The 16,966-nt window shown below is 44.0% G+C and overlaps 1 protein-coding gene across 4 annotated transcripts in view; it reads right to left on the bottom strand.

Moving 5' to 3' along the window:
* LOC144670137 (semaphorin-7A-like) overlaps positions 1–16,966 on the bottom strand; it is a 101,750-nt gene that overhangs the window by 18,699 nt on the left and 66,085 nt on the right. For all 4 annotated transcript variants that reach the window (XM_078532602.1, XM_078532601.1, XM_078532600.1 and 1 more), the window contains 5 exons: positions 7,110–7,163; positions 5,717–5,815; positions 2,653–2,755; positions 2,447–2,563; positions 103–224 (listed from right to left, as the gene is read on the bottom strand). In XM_078532602.1, coding sequence (XP_078388728.1) covers positions 103–224; positions 2,447–2,563; positions 2,653–2,755; positions 5,717–5,794 — 420 coding nt within the window. In that variant the 5' untranslated portion in view covers positions 5,795–5,815; positions 7,110–7,163. The remainder of the gene's footprint in view (positions 1–102; positions 225–2,446; positions 2,564–2,652; positions 2,756–5,716; positions 5,816–7,109; positions 7,164–16,966) is intronic.

Genomic DNA, 16,966 nt, shown 5'->3' with positions numbered 1-16,966 from the left:
GGAAAATGTGACAACAGGTTATAGTGAAGTTTCATCCTGATGTATTAAACATCCATCTGAAAATGACAGCAAATCACGTCACTATATGTTAGACTTGCCCACCTTACAGACTTGGGCAACTCGTGACATCCAGGGGTCAATGTCTAGATTTTTCTGCATGTTCTTTTCCCTGAAGAACATGAAAATCTGGTCATCAATCGGCGACATTCCTACAAAATTAGGATCTAAATAGAAGCAAACAGGAATATTGATCAATAACATGGACGCTTGGCGAGGATGGTCTGGAGCAGATCAGGCAGCACATCTTAAATTGGAAACTAGGAACACAGAAAATAAAAGACAGCTGAAAGTCTGTAACTAGAGGTTCAGAAAGATAGATTTGCATTTATATAGCACCATTCATTGCCTCAGGACATCCCAAAGCCAATTTTGGAAGTGTAGTTACTATTGCAATGCAGGAAACATGGGTCAATTTGTTCACAGTAAGCTCTCACAACCAGCAATGGGATAAATGATTAGATCATGTTTTAGTGATATTGGTGAAGGGATAAATATTGGCTAAGACACTAGGAAGAAGTAACACCATTGGGTCTTTTACCTATCTTTTATCCATCAGAGAGGGCAGTTGAAAGATAGAACTTCTGACCAGTGCAGTACTGAGGGAGTGCTGCACTGAGTGTAGCCTAGATGATGTGTTCAGGTCTCTGGGGTGGTCTTGAATTTAGGGGGTCCAGCTGACACTCTATATAATTTAAAGCTCCCAAGTTTTTTCTTTGTAGTGTTTTTGCACACACACCACCCCCCCCCCCCCCAACCCCCCCACCCCCACCACATGCTTGGGAAAGTTTTCAATCTTTCTCTCCTATGAGTCTGTGCTCATTCACTCCATCAATGATAATGCAGAGCTTTCTGTGTTGCTTTTGGTCACATCAAAATGAAGGCGTTGTACCAAGATTACAGAACCTGTGTTCTCCCCATGTGAAGCTCCCATTGTGGAGTTTTATGACCTCATCGTGGTGGGGTCGGAGCTGTAAGGTGAGCCGTTCAAAATTCCATTGACTTTCGGCAGGATTGGAAAATCCCACCGGCGGGAGGGGCCGTAAAATTCCGCCCAGTGTGTTTTCATTTGTTGCTTCTGCTAATCTGTGACTTGGGTTTATCCTTGCTCTGCGGAACCCTGGCTGCGCCTGGCACTGCACAGAGTGGAAACGCGACGCACAAAATAGCAGCTAGACATTTAAAATACAAAACCACAGCATTGGTTATTAATAATTGGTAAACAGGAAGGAATGGAATATGTTGCAGTGACCTCACCCTTCTAAAGGAGAGGATCTGTTCCTGTTCAGCTGCTCCAAGGTCCTCTCGATGTCACAAGTTGAGCAATCTAACCTGCCCCCAGAACAGTCTAACAAATTTAACTGATAACTCAGTGAGTCTTACGGACCGAGGAAATGTCAGGTTGGCTGATTTGGTCTGTGCTCAGTTGACTGGTTAATGTTCGGGGTTTTGAGAGTGCTCCAGCTGGCTGAGGGAGGTGCGATCATGGTGATTATTGAGTCAGGGAAGCTACCCTGCATCTGTTGGCTCCACAGGACTTACTTCCGGCTGGAAAGCTGAGAGGCACCTGAAAGATTCTGATGCTGCCCGGCCCAATCCAGCCAGGGGGCCAAAAACGAGCCTTTGGGCTCTCACTTGCATGTATAAGGACCCCACTGCCTGCTTTAGATGGCCATTAGGGATGCCGGGAAAAACAATCGAACCCAATTTCAGTTCAGGCATTTGACAGGCATCCTTATGGTGCAGGACATTAGGCCTCCAAAATCGGGCCTCATAGCTTCAATACTATGCCTGTAAAATGGGTGTAATGGGGTCCACTTCTGTCCCAAGAGTGTAGAATGTTGCCTTTTGTTATTAGCAATGAGAAAAAGTAAACAAATACCAAGGGAATAGAAGTCATTCCCTTGTTGAAATATAAGCAGAAGTTCAAAATACAGAACACCATGACTGTATCACCATCATATGTTTCTCTATAACTCAGTGATTAAATAAAGTAGGAAGTGTGACACTGAGCCACAAAAGATTCAATCTCAAGTCCATGTTGAGGGATGTGATCTGAACCAGCATGGTGATGGGTTGGTTGTGGGGGAGGGCGGGGGGAGTGGGATATGGATGGTTGGGGGGGGCGGGGGTGGTGCTGTTGGGTATTCTATTGGCCTCAGTATCCCTGGGAAGGGAACTCGCAACCAATTCCCAGGCTTATTACTCCTGATATATCCTGAACCTCAGGTGACAGTCATGGAACTGATCCCACGGCTTTCGAGATAGAAAATTGGAGATGGGGAAGAAAAAAAATCACTACCCTGCCAGAGTGATGGTGGGAAAGACAGATATAAGCAGATTGAAACATTTAAAGAGAGTGGCAAAAAGTAATTGTGTTCACACTTACCTGTCAGCCACTCGTCAACAGAAAGTAGCCATGACCCACCAGTTTCCTTCTTAAACCCCCGAAGGTGCAGACCATTTCCATTCTCATGTAAAGGTGCTACTGAATAGAATCTTCCTTCTGTAATTAGAAGTCAAAACACACACACACTGAGTAAGCTGGCCCTTGGTCTCCAATGGATTCTGAATTTGAATTGCAAGAGGTCCTACCTTCAACCAATGAAGTGAAGCCGTGTTTTGGGGTGAAGGGGCATACACCTTGCCCTAAGTGACGTCCTCCTCCGTTGATAATTGGGGTCGGTTCATTGTTCAACTATAAAAAAAAAATCACCGTTGATTGGTATTTTTATTCTCTAAAATTAATGGATGATCTCATGTAACAGAAACAATAGTCCAAGAAGGATTCTTACTTAAATAGAAAGAAAAACGTGTGCAGAGTTGTCATATTGTGTGATAACCAGGATGGTAGAGGGTAATATAGATGAATCTTCATGGTCTTTTACCACTCAAACAATTTCTATATTGTTGTTCCAGGATTCCATGGAATCTGGTTTCTTGACTCCAAAAATGTTTATTAAAAATAAATGTGTTCACAAACATAGGAAATCAGAGCAGGAGTAGGCCATTCGGCTCATCGAGTCTATTCCACCATTCAAACAGAGCATTTTCCCCCACTATCCCCATATCAATTGGTGTCATTGGTATCCAGAAATCTATCAATTTCTGTCTTGAACATACTCAGTGATTGAGCTTCCACAATCCTCTGGGGTAGAGAATTCCAACGATTCACCACCCTCTGAGCAAAGAAATTCCTCCTCATCTCTGTCTTAAATGGCCGGCCCCTTATTATGAGACTTTGTCCCCTTGTTCTAGACTCACCAGCCAGGGGAAACATCTTATCCACATCTACCCCATCATACCCTGCAAGAATTTTGTAAGCTACAATGAGATCACCTCTCATTCTTTGGAACTCTGGCAAATACAGGCTCAGTTTCCTCAATCTCTCTTCATAAGACAATCCTACCATCCCAAGGGTAAGTCTGGTGAACCTCTATTGCACTCCCTCTACGGCAAGTACATCCTTCCTTAGATAAGAATACACAATACAATTGCTGCACAATACTGGTGCAGTCTCACCAAGGCTCTGTACAACTGCAGCAAGTAACTGCAGACAATGGTTACTAAATTAGATGAGCGATATGATATGTGATGTGGGGAATTAATACTTCCGAAGTGAGTGATATTAATGAAAGTTGTCTCACTTGCTGTATTTTTCCATCACAACCCTACACATCTGTTGTATGTGTACAGAGATGAAGTTACTGTAGCTGGTAAGCCTGAGCTGTTTTTTGCTTTTCTAGCCTGCTTGTCAGTGAGAGTAGAACAGTATGTGTTTACGAGGGATACATGAAGGCCATGAGCAGACAAAACATGCTTAGGCAAATGGCTAGCTAAACCTGTACTGAATATAAATGTATGTTATTTTAAATGCAATTTTGAGAGATTCTGCAGCTTGAATCTTTCCCCTGCATGCTTGTAATAAAAATTACCTTTCTCTGATCAACTCCAGTCTCCGAGTGGCATTTGCCCCCCAATGATATGTTTACTATAATAGTTAAATTATATTCCTTTGATATAATGTCAGGCATTTTAGATGCGTAGCCATACAAATGGGTGTTTGGCAAATTAGTTTTTTTTAAGGTGGAACACTATTATCATTATTCTAATGTCACACTCCAGTGACACATTTCAATGGAGCTTATCCTATCAAAATGGAGGTTTGCAAATGAATAAGATGGAAGTAAGAAATTATTTTAAATATTTTCTTCATTATGAGTCTCTAGGTCTCCCTGAAAACATACAAGGAAGATGGTTGTGGTTGTTGGAAGTCAATCATCTCAGTCCCGGGACATCACTGCAGGATTTCCTCAGGGTAGTGTCCTAGACCCAACCGTCTTCAGCTGCTTCATCAATGACCTTCCCTCCATCAGAAGAGGGGATGTTCAATGATGATTGCACGATGTTCAGCACCATTCGCGACTCCTCAGATACTGAAGCAATCTGTGCCCACATGCAGCAAGACATGGACAACATTCAGGTTTGGGCTGATAAGTGACAAGTCACGTTGGTGCCACATCAATGCCAGGCAACAACCATCTCCAACAAGAGAGAATCTAATTATCTCCCTTTCACATTCAGTAGCATTACAATCGCTGATCCCCCATTATCAACATCCTGGGGGTTACCATTGACCAGAAACTGAACTGGACTAGCCATAAATACTGTGGCTACAAGAGCAAGTCAGAGGCTAGGAATCCTGCAGCAAGTAACTCACCTCCTGACTCCCCAAAGTCTGTCCACCATCTACAAGGCACAAGTCAGGAGCATGATGGGATACAGGATGAGTGCAACTCCCAACAACACTCAAGAACAAAGCAGCTTATTTGATGGACACCCCATTTACCAATTCAATCATTCACTCCCCCCCACCACTAACACCGTAGCAGTAGCATGTACCATCTACAAGATGCAGCAACTCACCAAGCTTCCCTTAACAGCACCTTACAATTCTGCAACCTCTACCACCTAGAAGGACAGGGGCAACAGATGCATGGGAACATCACCACCTTCAAGTTCCCCTCAAAGCCACTCACCTTCCTGACTTGGAGATATATCGCTGTTCCTTCACTGTCGCTGGGTCAAAATCCTGGAACTCCCTCCCTAACAGCACTGTGGGTGTGCCTACACCACAGGGACTGCAGCGGTTCAAGGTGGCTCACTAATAGGTGCTGGCCTTGCTTGTGATGTTCACATCCCAAGAACAAAGAAAATCAGCACAGAGTCCAGCCTGCTCCCGGTTCTCTATCCCTACTGCCCTGTGACCCGATGATAGGAGATATGCAACAGGACAGTATCCAGGCCATTTTCCAGCACCTATTGGTCTCGAACCACGAGGCCTCTAGTGGCATGTCTGGGAAATGTCATTGGCCAGTCAATGGCTCAAACCTGAAGCCCGCCACCCTGTAACACATGAGGGGTTAACTCTGATGTTGGAGAGGCTAGCTGCCCTATATGTAGTCCAACCAATCAAAGAGGCAGAAAATAGGCAGGAGGCCCAACCTCACCAGTTAACTCTATTGTTCAAATTGATAATTGCCCCCAGTATGTTTAAGCTCCATCCATGTCGTCACTGTACACGCCTTTGACTGAAACTTTAAGGTGAAAAGCACATTTAGGAGGATTACACTTTGAGATTTATTCCAAACATACTTACAAGCAGCCAACATCGTGGTTCACGGGCATTGGTTCCACAGAGAAGAAGATGAGTTCTGTTGAATTTTTGCAGGACCATTATAGCATTCTCACAGTGACCCTGGAGTTAAATAAAGGTTATGAATGCTTAAACATCATTGGAGAACCGTGACAGCATACCAAGATACACATTGAAAGTGATTTCGTTCAGAATGTATCTTGACACTTTTTATATAATATACAAAATGCCTCGGGACACACATGCCACAAAGCTTCTAAATGAACCACCTCCACAATTCCAACAGGAATGTCTCTGCAAATAGGCCCAAAGCTAAATGAGCCTTTGTTTGGTGTGGGGGCAGTGCCTCACTCCAAATGAGGTCACTGACAAAACCCAGAAAATCCTCAGAGTCTGACCCGTGGGAAGAAAGAGATGTTGGAACTGGGGCTCCAGATCAGGCCCATGCAATTTTTACAAATATTTTAAAGGCAGTTTCTGGGGATCTAGTCTAGTTTTTCAGTGGGGAGGAGAGGGGGCGGGGGGGGGCGCGGTGGTAGAAGGGTCACAACATCCCTCCCAAGCTGACCGCCAAATCCTGCATTTTGCAGCCTCCTTAGATAAATGGTATCCAGGATGAATCCCTAGTAACACAGGTTCTTACTAGCTCCAGTCAAAGGAGGCGTCCTCCACCAACCCCACATCATCCAAAGGTGCCAATGGCGAAGGTCTCTGGCAGGTAAGAACCTGTCACAAGTGCAAGGATTGCAGCATGACACAATTTTGGTGTCCTTATGTCTGGCCTACACAAATCATTCATTCCCACATCCACTTTTGCAATAAAAACTGCCCACTCCTAACTGCTCCATGAAGTGGTCTGGCCATGCTGAATCACTGGGGAGGAGGATTGCCAGGAACCAAGTCATATTTCAAGAATGGTGCAAAAATGGCAGCTCTGATTGGAAAGCCAGTTTATCACACAGGAGAACATTTCTTCTTAGTAGTAACAATTAAACACTAATAGTCATTTGAAAGTGCAGAACTTGAGTATTGCTGAAAAAAGAAACATGTTGAAGCTTTTCATCTTGCACTCATCAGGACATTTGCAAGAATACCAAATGTAAAGGCAACAGCAATTTATACTTCATGAGAAGAGGGTGCTTATTCATGAAGTATAAATCGTTGTTCTCTTTACATTTAGTATTCTTGCAAAGTATCCTGATGAGTGCAAGACAAAAAGCATCAACATGTCTCTTTTTTCAGCAAGACTCACATTAAACGCTAGAGAAAAACAGCAGCAGTTGCAGAGATACTTGATTATAAAACCATTATAGAGACTTCTTCTGGGAAAGCCCTTTTAATTATTGAGTTTCAACAAAATGAAACGAATTGAAGGATTTTTCAGGTCAGAACTCACCAAGTTCCTCTGTAGGCATTTTCTTTTGGATTCCGGATCAGCAGACACTGAGATCTAGAAGGTGAAAAGATAAGAGTAATGACTGACATTGGGCAAAACCCTTTAACGTTGATAAGTAACACAGCTGATTGTACTCCTTTGTTTCACTATTGACAAACCTGTCTCAAAAACAATTGAGCATTTCAATAACAAAGCAGCATCTTACAGTGGGCTGTAACGAAGAGGGACTTGCATTTATATAGTGCCTTCTAAAGTGCCTTTCACAACCTCAGGAAATGCCAAATTGTAACCAATTAAGTGCTCGTGAAACGTAGTTACTGCTGTAATGTAGGAAACACAGCAGCCAATCTACACGCAGCAAACTCCCGCAAACAGATTGCGCGTTTTAAGGTTTTGGTTAAGGGATCAACATTAACGAGCACACCAAATCATGTCATTCATTTTTTTTACATTCACCTGAGGGGGCAGATGGGCCACTTGTGCACAACAGAGACACTGGAGCCTGCTGAACCCCCAATGTACCATATCACTGGCTTTACCAAAGACCATCAGCATGGTCTCACTGTGCCAGAGTGAAGATGGATGCTGGAGAAACAGACATAATGGGCGCATTTAATGGAGGTGCCAGGGGCCACGCCTGCCAGCTGGAGAGCCAACAAGAGCCCCACCTTGCTTTTTGGGAAGGCCTGCCCAAGTAAGTGCCAATCAGGCAAGCTCCCACAAGCTGGGCAAGGACCCTCAGGGCGGAAATCGGGTCCCTCTGAGAGCTACCAGCCAATCAGAGGCTGGCAGCTATGCATTGCCCAGCAGTGCCAGGAGGAATGGTTGCTGCCGTGGGCAATGCACCCACCCAAGGCCCAGAATCGCCGAAGGGCCCAGACCAGAGCCGAGTGATGGGGGTTGTGGGATTGGGGTGGCAGGATGAGGGTTGGAGTGGAGGCAAAGGAGGGTCAGCACCAAGTGCAAAAATTTGGATCTGAGCAGACCCACCCCTTCCCAATGGGGCCCTCGAACAGGCACTATCTTTGAACAAGAGACAATCCCCCACTCCCTGGATCCCACAAGCAATCCCGACAAGGTTTGCTTTTCGAGCTTCGAACTTCCTGCATGGCTGATCCCCAACCAGCCATTGGGTGAATCCCAGCAGCAGTAGGCTGAGGCCCTTAAGTGGGCGTTAATTGCCCATATAAGGGCCTCAATTAGCTGTGGGGTGGGAAGATCGCCCATGAGCCTTCCCTGCCCCGGAATTAGACTGGGCAGAGGTGGGAAAGTGGCAGGGTCCCCACCCTTCACCCTCCCACCTGATTAAATGCCCCCCACCACCCCACCCCAGCCATCAAACCTGCCCCTGGTGAGGGCCTTAAATTCAACCCCATGAAACTCATTGGTTTTTCCTGATGAATCATTCAGAATTATACAGAAATGCCTGGTCTTTGTTATTGCAGTCTTTTCAAAAAATCTATTTATTTGTTTCATCATTAACAAACATTAGTTGTGTGAAGCCATTATGGTGCATATCCAACGAGATATTCCCCAGTCCCTTAAGAGCGATTACTGTCTTTGTATCATTATAACAACATTACAGTTCATTTTCTCAATTCTCCCAATGGTCTCAAAGTAGTCGCCAGTAACCAGTACTCCCAACTTCTGCATTGTTTGAAAATTTTTTAAAGTTACTATTGAATAACTCACTATGCAAAAGAAAATCTCATCTCCCCATGCTTTAGGTTGTAATGTGCCTTTAAGGGATAGAAGCATGACATCACTAGAAGGGAAGTGTGTCATGCGATCCAGTCTTAGTCTCACTTTTGTCTTTGGGAAGAGCACGCACACACAAAGCTCTGGTGCTGATGCCTTTCTACCTGTAATGTTCCCATGTACCTGGTCTAAATAAATGAACCCACAACGTGTTTCCCCAGTCCCTTAAGATTGATTACTGCCTTTGTATCATTATAACAACATTACAGTTCATTTTGTCAATTCTCCCAAATCTGCCAGTGGAAACAATTTCTCCCTCCATACTTTATCAAGACCCATCATGATTCTGAACACCTCCATTAACCAGAGTAGGAAAGCAAAGCGCAGCAGATACTGGAAATCTGAAATCAAAATGCTTGGAGTACTTAATAGGTCAGGTAGTATCTGTTCAGAGAGAAAAAGAGGGATAATGGTTCAGGTCAATGACCTTTCAAAAGGCTTTTAATCACTTTAACCTTCCTTGTTCCAAGGAAAATAAGCCTTTTTTTTAAAGAATGTTCTGAGCAGCAATTAAAGTTGGAAATTTAGTCTGAATTTACAGGAGAGAGCTGATGTGTTAACAAGTCATACCTTTGCAGCTGACCAGCAGCCAGCAAACACAAACATTATGGGCAGAATTGTCCCAGGTTTGCACAAAGTGCAGTAGCGGGTGAGAAAAAGACTGTTTTACCCACCGGCAGCAATGGTGTCTTTTCACGCCCTATCATCCAAATCCTGCCTCATTAATCATGCATTCTTGGGACTGACACTGTTTCGATGGCGGGCGGGCTCCGATTTGCCTGCCACGCCATCACCTCGCCGCTCCCTTACACCGGGTGCCATATTTAAAGTGCAGCCGCATACACACCTCTCAGTGCTTCCAGCCCAGGACTCCTGCAAGAAGACACGGCCCCGAATGGCAAAAAGACGGCAGCCCCCTGATTCAGTGACGCATCCCTGGAACGCATTTTGGACGCCATGGAAACCCACCATGATGTCCTCTACCCACCTTCTGGCAGCAGGAGGTCCAACAGTCTCACCACTCTGGCTTGGTAGGCGATGGCAGTGGTGATCAGTGCCAATGCTACACAGAAGAGGTTGTCCGTCCAATGCAGAAAGAAGACAACTGATTCATCCATGATGCCAGGGTAAGGCTACCATCTCATCGCTCTAAACTCACACTCAGGCCCATCACACATTCACTCACTGCCAGCTCAAGGGACATCACCACCCATTCTCACACATATGTCCATCTGGCCTCATCTCCTCTGAAGACTGCCTCCTCAGCACTCACCATCTTGAGGTCACTTGCACAGATCAACATGTGTGCCCACACACACCCTGGGAGACCCACCTTCCCCAGTACAGGCCTCACCCGGCAGCCCCTTCTCTTGCTTAAGGCCACTTCTCCCCCTTCCCCAAGCAAGCCCTAGCCCTGCAGCCGCTGAAAAGCCACCCCTGCCTTATGGCTGGTCTAGTAGGTAGAGACCTGCCCGTGATCCCCCCTAAAAGTGATGTGGTGCTGCCTGTGAAGCCTGGCGCTGATGATCACGAGGGCTGCCTGAAGCAAGGTGGGCAAAGAAACCTCAAAGACCCGAGTGAAGTGCAGCTCGCCAGGTGCACGTTGCTTATGTACAGTTATGAAACATGTCGGCGTGCTTGGATGACCCAGAGTTTGGGGGGGATGATTCCGGTGAGCTGGGCTTATAATAATATCCAGATGTTTTACAATCAGAGTAAACGATTGCAAACTGGTTTCACGATGTTGTGATACTGATTTTTGGCCTTCTCGTCATATTGTCTGCTCACATTACCAAACACGCCCGACGCCAGCGGGCACGGAAAATTCCACCCATGTCATTTGGTATATTTTCTTAATCTCAAATTGTATGCACGAAATTGGCATCAAGCAATTAGTGGAAAGAGTAATAAACCATAATTCAAAACACTCGCTGGAAAAATGCTGCAGTGTGCCTTTTACCTTAATTACATTTGGTAATGTTTTCCCCATAGTCTCCGACCAGGTAATTTTTACAGGAGGAATACAGTAAGTTGATGGCCACATTAATTAAAAACATTCAACAGGTTTTCATCAATCATTCATGAACCAACATGAATTCATGAATCAACATAATGATAAGGGGAAAATAGAGAAAGCTTCCAATGCTATAAATATACAGAGTCATACGGACTCGAAACGTTAAATGTATTCCTCTCCACAGATGCTGTCAGACCTGCTGACTTTTTCCAGGTATTTTTGTTTTTGTTGCTATAAAGATACAAGCCAAGAAGTGAAAACTGAATGGGCATTGTGTAAACCTTCCATTGCAAATGCCCAAGCAATTACTCAGTCTTTGTGTTTTACACAATGAATGCTGATTGATGTAAATTGCTATTATATGCTTTGAACAGCAGTTCCCGAAGGGAAGGAGGTTGTTCTGGTCTTATCTGTATGTAGAGAACAATGTCAATCCATTAACTAGATTCACCCTATGGACTTAGTTATCCTTGAAACTATCCCAGGATAAATGGTCAAACTGCCAACTAGCCTGGGAATGTCTGATTCCCAATGATAACAGCACTTGGTTATCTCAGTACCTGACGTATCCTTGAGGTAACGGCCAATTATGGAAACCACCTCTCATGGTACATATCAACACGTGCTTCCGTGTATACCCAGAGCTTCATTTTGTAGAATTCTATCAGAAGCTTAATGGATAAACCAGGAAATAACAGGATGTATTAATGGAAAGACACCAATTGTTTAATTAGTACAAGGAAATGGCTAGACCATGACTGAAGTACTCTGTAATTTGGGCGCTCAATTATGGAAAGAGCATTAAAGGGTTAGAGCGTAAACAGATTAAATGAAAAGTAAACCAGTAGCCTATAGAGATAGACAGTTCCGATTAAGCTAATTATCCTGGTCAGTATCAGAAAGTCTGTACTTGCTATAAATGGAATTTTCAAAGGTATAGCTCATGCTTTGACCCGACGCTTTATGTTTCCAACTGAACTGCAACTCAACAATTAATCTGAGCATCTTTATTCTCTTCTGGTTATAGGATGCTACACTCGTCCTATTCTGGTCTTCAGTCCTTTTCCTTCAAATTAAAATATTTGAATGCTAAATGCTCATCGAAGTCTTCAGCCTGGATAAATGGGCAAAGGAAGGGCATCTGGCTGCAAAACCACCCACCAATTCCAAAGGCTGATGGTTGCTATGAAGGAGAGATCAAGCAGCATCGTGGCAATCCCCATGTAACATGGGAAGAGAGAAGAATGGTTTTGAATTCGCACACCTACTCCCACACAATATGATACATTCCTTAAGACCATGAGACATAGGAGCAGAAGTAGGCCATTCAGCCCATCGAGTCTGCTCCGCCATTCAATGAGATCATGGCTGACCTGAATCCTCAACTCCACTTTTCTGCCTTTTCCCCATAACCCATGATTCCCTTATTGATTAAAAATCTGTCTCTCTCAGCCTTGAATATATTTAGCGACCCAGCCTCTACAGCCCTCTGCGGTAAAAAATTCCACAGATTGACTATCCTCAAAGAAGAAATTCCTCCTAATCTCTGTCTTAAATGGGTGATCCCTTACTCTGAGATTGTGCCCTCTGGTCCTAGACTCTCCACAAGGGGAAACAACCTCTCAGCATCTACCCTGTCAAGCCCCCTAAGAATCTTATGTTTCAATAAGGTCACCTCTCATTCTTCTAAATTCCAATAAGTACAGACTCAGCCTACTCAACCTCTCCTAAGAAAATCCCTCCATCCTGGGATCAACCTAGTGAACCTTCTCTGGACTGCCTCCAATGCCAGTATATCTTTCCTTAGATAAGGGGACCAAAGGATTCACAGTATTCTAGGTGTGGTCTAACGAGTGCCTTGTATAGTTTTAACAAGACTTCCCTATTTTTATAGTCCATTCCCTTTGAAATAAAGGCCAACATTCCATTTGCCTTACCTATTACCTGAACTTGTACGCTAGCTTTTTGGGATTCATGCATGAGGGCCCCCAAATCCCTCAGTGCTGCAGATTTCTTCAGTCTTTTTCCATTTAAATAATATTCAGCTCCTCTATTCTTCCTGCCAAAGTGCAGAACCTCACATTTTCCCATATTATATTCCATCTGCCACTTTTTTTGCCCACTCACTTAACCTGTCTATATCCCTCTGTAGAGTCCTTGTGTCATCCTCACCACTTGCCTTCCCACCTATTTTTGTGTCATCCATAAACTTGGCGATAGTACATTCACTTCCCCTCATCCAAGTCATTGATATATATTGTAAATAATGGAGCTCCCAGCACTGATCCCTGTGGCACTCCACTAGTTACAGGTTGCCATCCTGAAATTCCCCTCAGTATCCCAACTCTCTGTCTTCTATTCGTTCATTCCATTCATCCCACACTTCTACCAATTTAAATTCCATTTAATGTTCCTCCTTTAAAGCAACCCCACTCTTGCAATGGATTGCCTCTGGCAGTAACCAATCTGACTCATAGCCAACCACCCATCCACCCCCTCAATGATGGCAGCTTCTCCTGCTCTGTTTCTCTGTTGCGCTAAAGCACCCTGGGCTGATCCTCCCTAAAGCTACTTATTCTTTCATGGGATGTGGGCATCACTGGCAAGGCCAGCATTTGTTGCCCATCCCTAATTGTCCTTGCTAGGTCATTTCAGAGGGCAGTAAAGAGTCAAGCACTTGGTGTGGTCTGGTGTCACATGTAGGCCAGACCAGGTAAGGACAGCAAATTTCCTTCCCTAAAGGACATCAATAAACCAGATGGGTTTGTACAACAAACGATGATAGTTATCATGGTTACCATTGCTGAGACTAGCTGTGGATCCTGTACCCTGGTTTGTTGGGACTGGAAGGATCCAGGTTGCACGCTCGTTTTGGGGTAACAGAGTTGGGACCAAGACAGAGAAGATCAGTGGACCGTTCTTAGAAGAAACACATTCTGTTTATTTACAAAAGGAACTCAGCAGCTACACTTGTGTGCTTCCAACTCAAAGTTCTGCCTTTACTCCTCAGGCTCAAACTCAAGACAAAAATTAAAAATACCTGGAAAAACTCAGCAGGTCTGACAGCATCTGCGGAGAGGAATACAGTTAACGTTTCGAGTCCGTATGACTCTTCAACAGAACTAAGGTTTTTCCTTAGTTCTGTTGAAGAATCATACGGACTCAAAACGTTAACTGTGTTCCTCTCCGCAGATGCTGTCAGACCTGCTGAGTTTTTCCAGGTATTTTTATTTTTGTTTTGGATTTCCAGCATCCGCAGTTTTTTGCTTTTATCAAATTCAAGACTACTGGCTACAAAGGTAGCCCACGCTTCTCTGCTATTGCGTACCAAGGTCATGAGATCTTCCATTACAACATTTGTCTTACAGGTATATTACACATCAGATTACTACATCCCTCCCCCTTTACTCAAATACATTTTACAATTTTTTCAAAATATCAAATTACTCACACAGGTAAGTAATTTAGAAAGTCAGTCTTTCTGGGGGTTTCCTTACGCATGTAGAACGTCTCAGTTCTACAGCTTCTGATGTTTCATCCGGAACCTCCTTCACTGGAGTCGTCTGAGCATCTGGCTCTTCAGTAGGCACCTGCAAATCTCTTTCTTCGTCTCTTTCGGATACATCTGTACTCAGTTGAGTTCTTTCAACAGGAGATGTTGATTGAGTCACAAACACTGGTAGAATCATTTCTGGGTGTTTTGTTTCTCCTCTTCTTGTATGATCCACGTCTCCATATGACTCGATCTTCCACTTTCACGTGGTAAGAAAGGGGCCCTGTTACTGCACTTATTTCATCAAAGAACCATATTGGTCCTTCTCAAATTCTTCACAAATACTTTCTCTCCTATGTTAAACGTTTTGTCACGGCTGACAGTCATGTCCAGGCTTCTGACTTCCCCGACTCCTTTCTGCTTTCCCCCCTCCAAGTTTGGCATAATTAGGGTCAGTCTCGATCGGAGACGGCGCTTCATCAACAATTCCTCAGGTGTGACACCTGTTGTCGTATGAGGGGTGGTTCTATAATGGATAAGAAAGCGTGCTAGTTTAGTGGCTATAGAATCTCCAGACAATTTCTTCAGACCAGGTTTGAATGTCTGAACCACTCTCTCTTGGCTGGCCCATTTGAGAAGGGGGGTACAGTGAAGTTTTCATGAGTAATACCGTCGAGGCTGAAGAATCAGTGAAACTCAGCGCTCGTAAATACTGTTCCATTGTCTGATATGACCGCTTCTGATAGTCCGTTGATTGCGAAACTTTGACGGAGCTTGTCTATTGTAACAGAAGATGTTAGTGACTTCACTTCATATATGTCCATCCATTCTGAGTGAGCATCGATGATAAGTAGAAACATTGTTCCCATAGGAGGTCCGGTCCCACATAGTCGATGTGTAATCACACCCATGGCCTTCCTGGCCACTCCCAAGGATGTAACAGAGCATTTGAAGGTAGCTTTTGCACTTGCTGACACTGCATACTTCTCAATAAGTTTTCTATTTCTCCATCCATCCCAGACCACCGTAGATAGCTGCGCGCTTTTGCGTTCATTCTGGAAATTCCAGGATGTGCACTGTGAAGTTCAGGCAACAATGGCTTTCGTCCTTTTGGAGGAACAATCACTCGAGCTCCCCACAATAAGATACCTTCCTTGCTGGTTATTTCATACCTTCTCTGGAAATATAGTTTCATTTCATCAGATTCCTGCTCTTGTGGCCAACCATGAAGAACTTGTTCTCTTACTTTGGATAAAGCTGGGTCTCAATTTGTCTAATCTCTAATCTGTCTAGCACATATCGGTGATGGATCCAGGAAGTTCAATAATTAAACAAATTCTTGAGGAATTGACTTTTTACTTGCATGGGCTAAATGACTGAGTGCATCTGCGTTTGCAATTTGACTTCTGGGCCTATGAAAGTATACTCATGGTGCCAAGGTCAACACCCATCTTTGTATTTTTGCTGAGGCTAGAGGGGATATAGCCAAGTCTTCGCTGAACAAGCCCAGTTATGGCTTATGGTCCGATATCATAGTAAAATGATGACTGTGTACATACTGGTGAAAATTAACACCAAAGATGATTGACAGGCCTCCTTTTTCTATCTGCTAGTGCCCTTTTTCTGCTGTATCGAGTGTTCTTGCTGCATAACCTATAGGTTATTCTGATCTATCACCCATTCGATGGGAAAGCACTGTTTCCACTCTATAGGGAGATGCGTCACATGTCAACACCAACTCTTTTTTAGGTCAAAATGTAGAAGTGTAGATAATTGCAACAACTGTTTCACTTTTGTGAAAGCTTCTTTCTGTGGTGTTTGCCAAGGCAATCATCGATTCGTCTTGAGCAAGTAATACAGTGATGCCAATTCTGTTGACAAATTAGGCAAGAAACATCCATAGTAATTGATCATCCCCAAGAATGATTTGAGTTTGGATGTATTCTTTGGTGCTGGTGCCTCTCTAATGACTTTCACTTTTTCTTCAACTGAGTGTAGGCCTTGTAAATCTACCTTGTGACCTAGGTAGGTTACCTCTTTCTCTTTTCAGTGAGTCCCGCCACAAGAATGTCATCTAAATAACACATCATGTGAGGCAGTCCCTGTAGTAAACTTTCCATGGTTCTTTGGAATATGGCGGAAGCTGAAGATATGCCAAATGGTAAATGGGTGTATTGGTACAACCTTTGTGTGTATTAATGGTAACAAACTTCCAGGGGGCCTTCTCTAATTCCAATTCTTGATAACATGACTCACATCAAGCTTCATGTAGACAGTTCCATCTGCCAGTCCAGCGTAAAGTCTTCAACTTTTGGTATGGGGTGTCTGTCCAACTGAGCCACTTCATTGACTGTTAATTTGTAGTCCCCACAAATTCGAATGCTTCGGTCAGGGTTGAGACCAGGTACAATTGGTGCTGCCCATTCTGAAAACTGCACTGGCTGTCTCACTCAGTTTTTCTAATCTGTCCAGTTCGGTGTCTAGCTTTTCCCACATTGTGTAAGGTACTGATCTTGCCTTCATAAATCTTGGTGTTGCCTCTGGATCTACATGAATTTTTGCGTGTAGCCTCTCAATCTTTCCAAGTTC

The sequence above is a fragment of the Cetorhinus maximus genome, chromosome 30 (genome assembly GCF_964194155.1).
Source record: "Cetorhinus maximus chromosome 30, sCetMax3.hap1.1, whole genome shotgun sequence".
Lineage (NCBI taxonomy): Eukaryota > Metazoa > Chordata > Chondrichthyes > Lamniformes > Cetorhinidae > Cetorhinus > Cetorhinus maximus.
The sequence above is the reverse complement of the archived record's forward strand: the minus strand, read 5'-3'. Positions and strand labels throughout refer to the sequence as shown.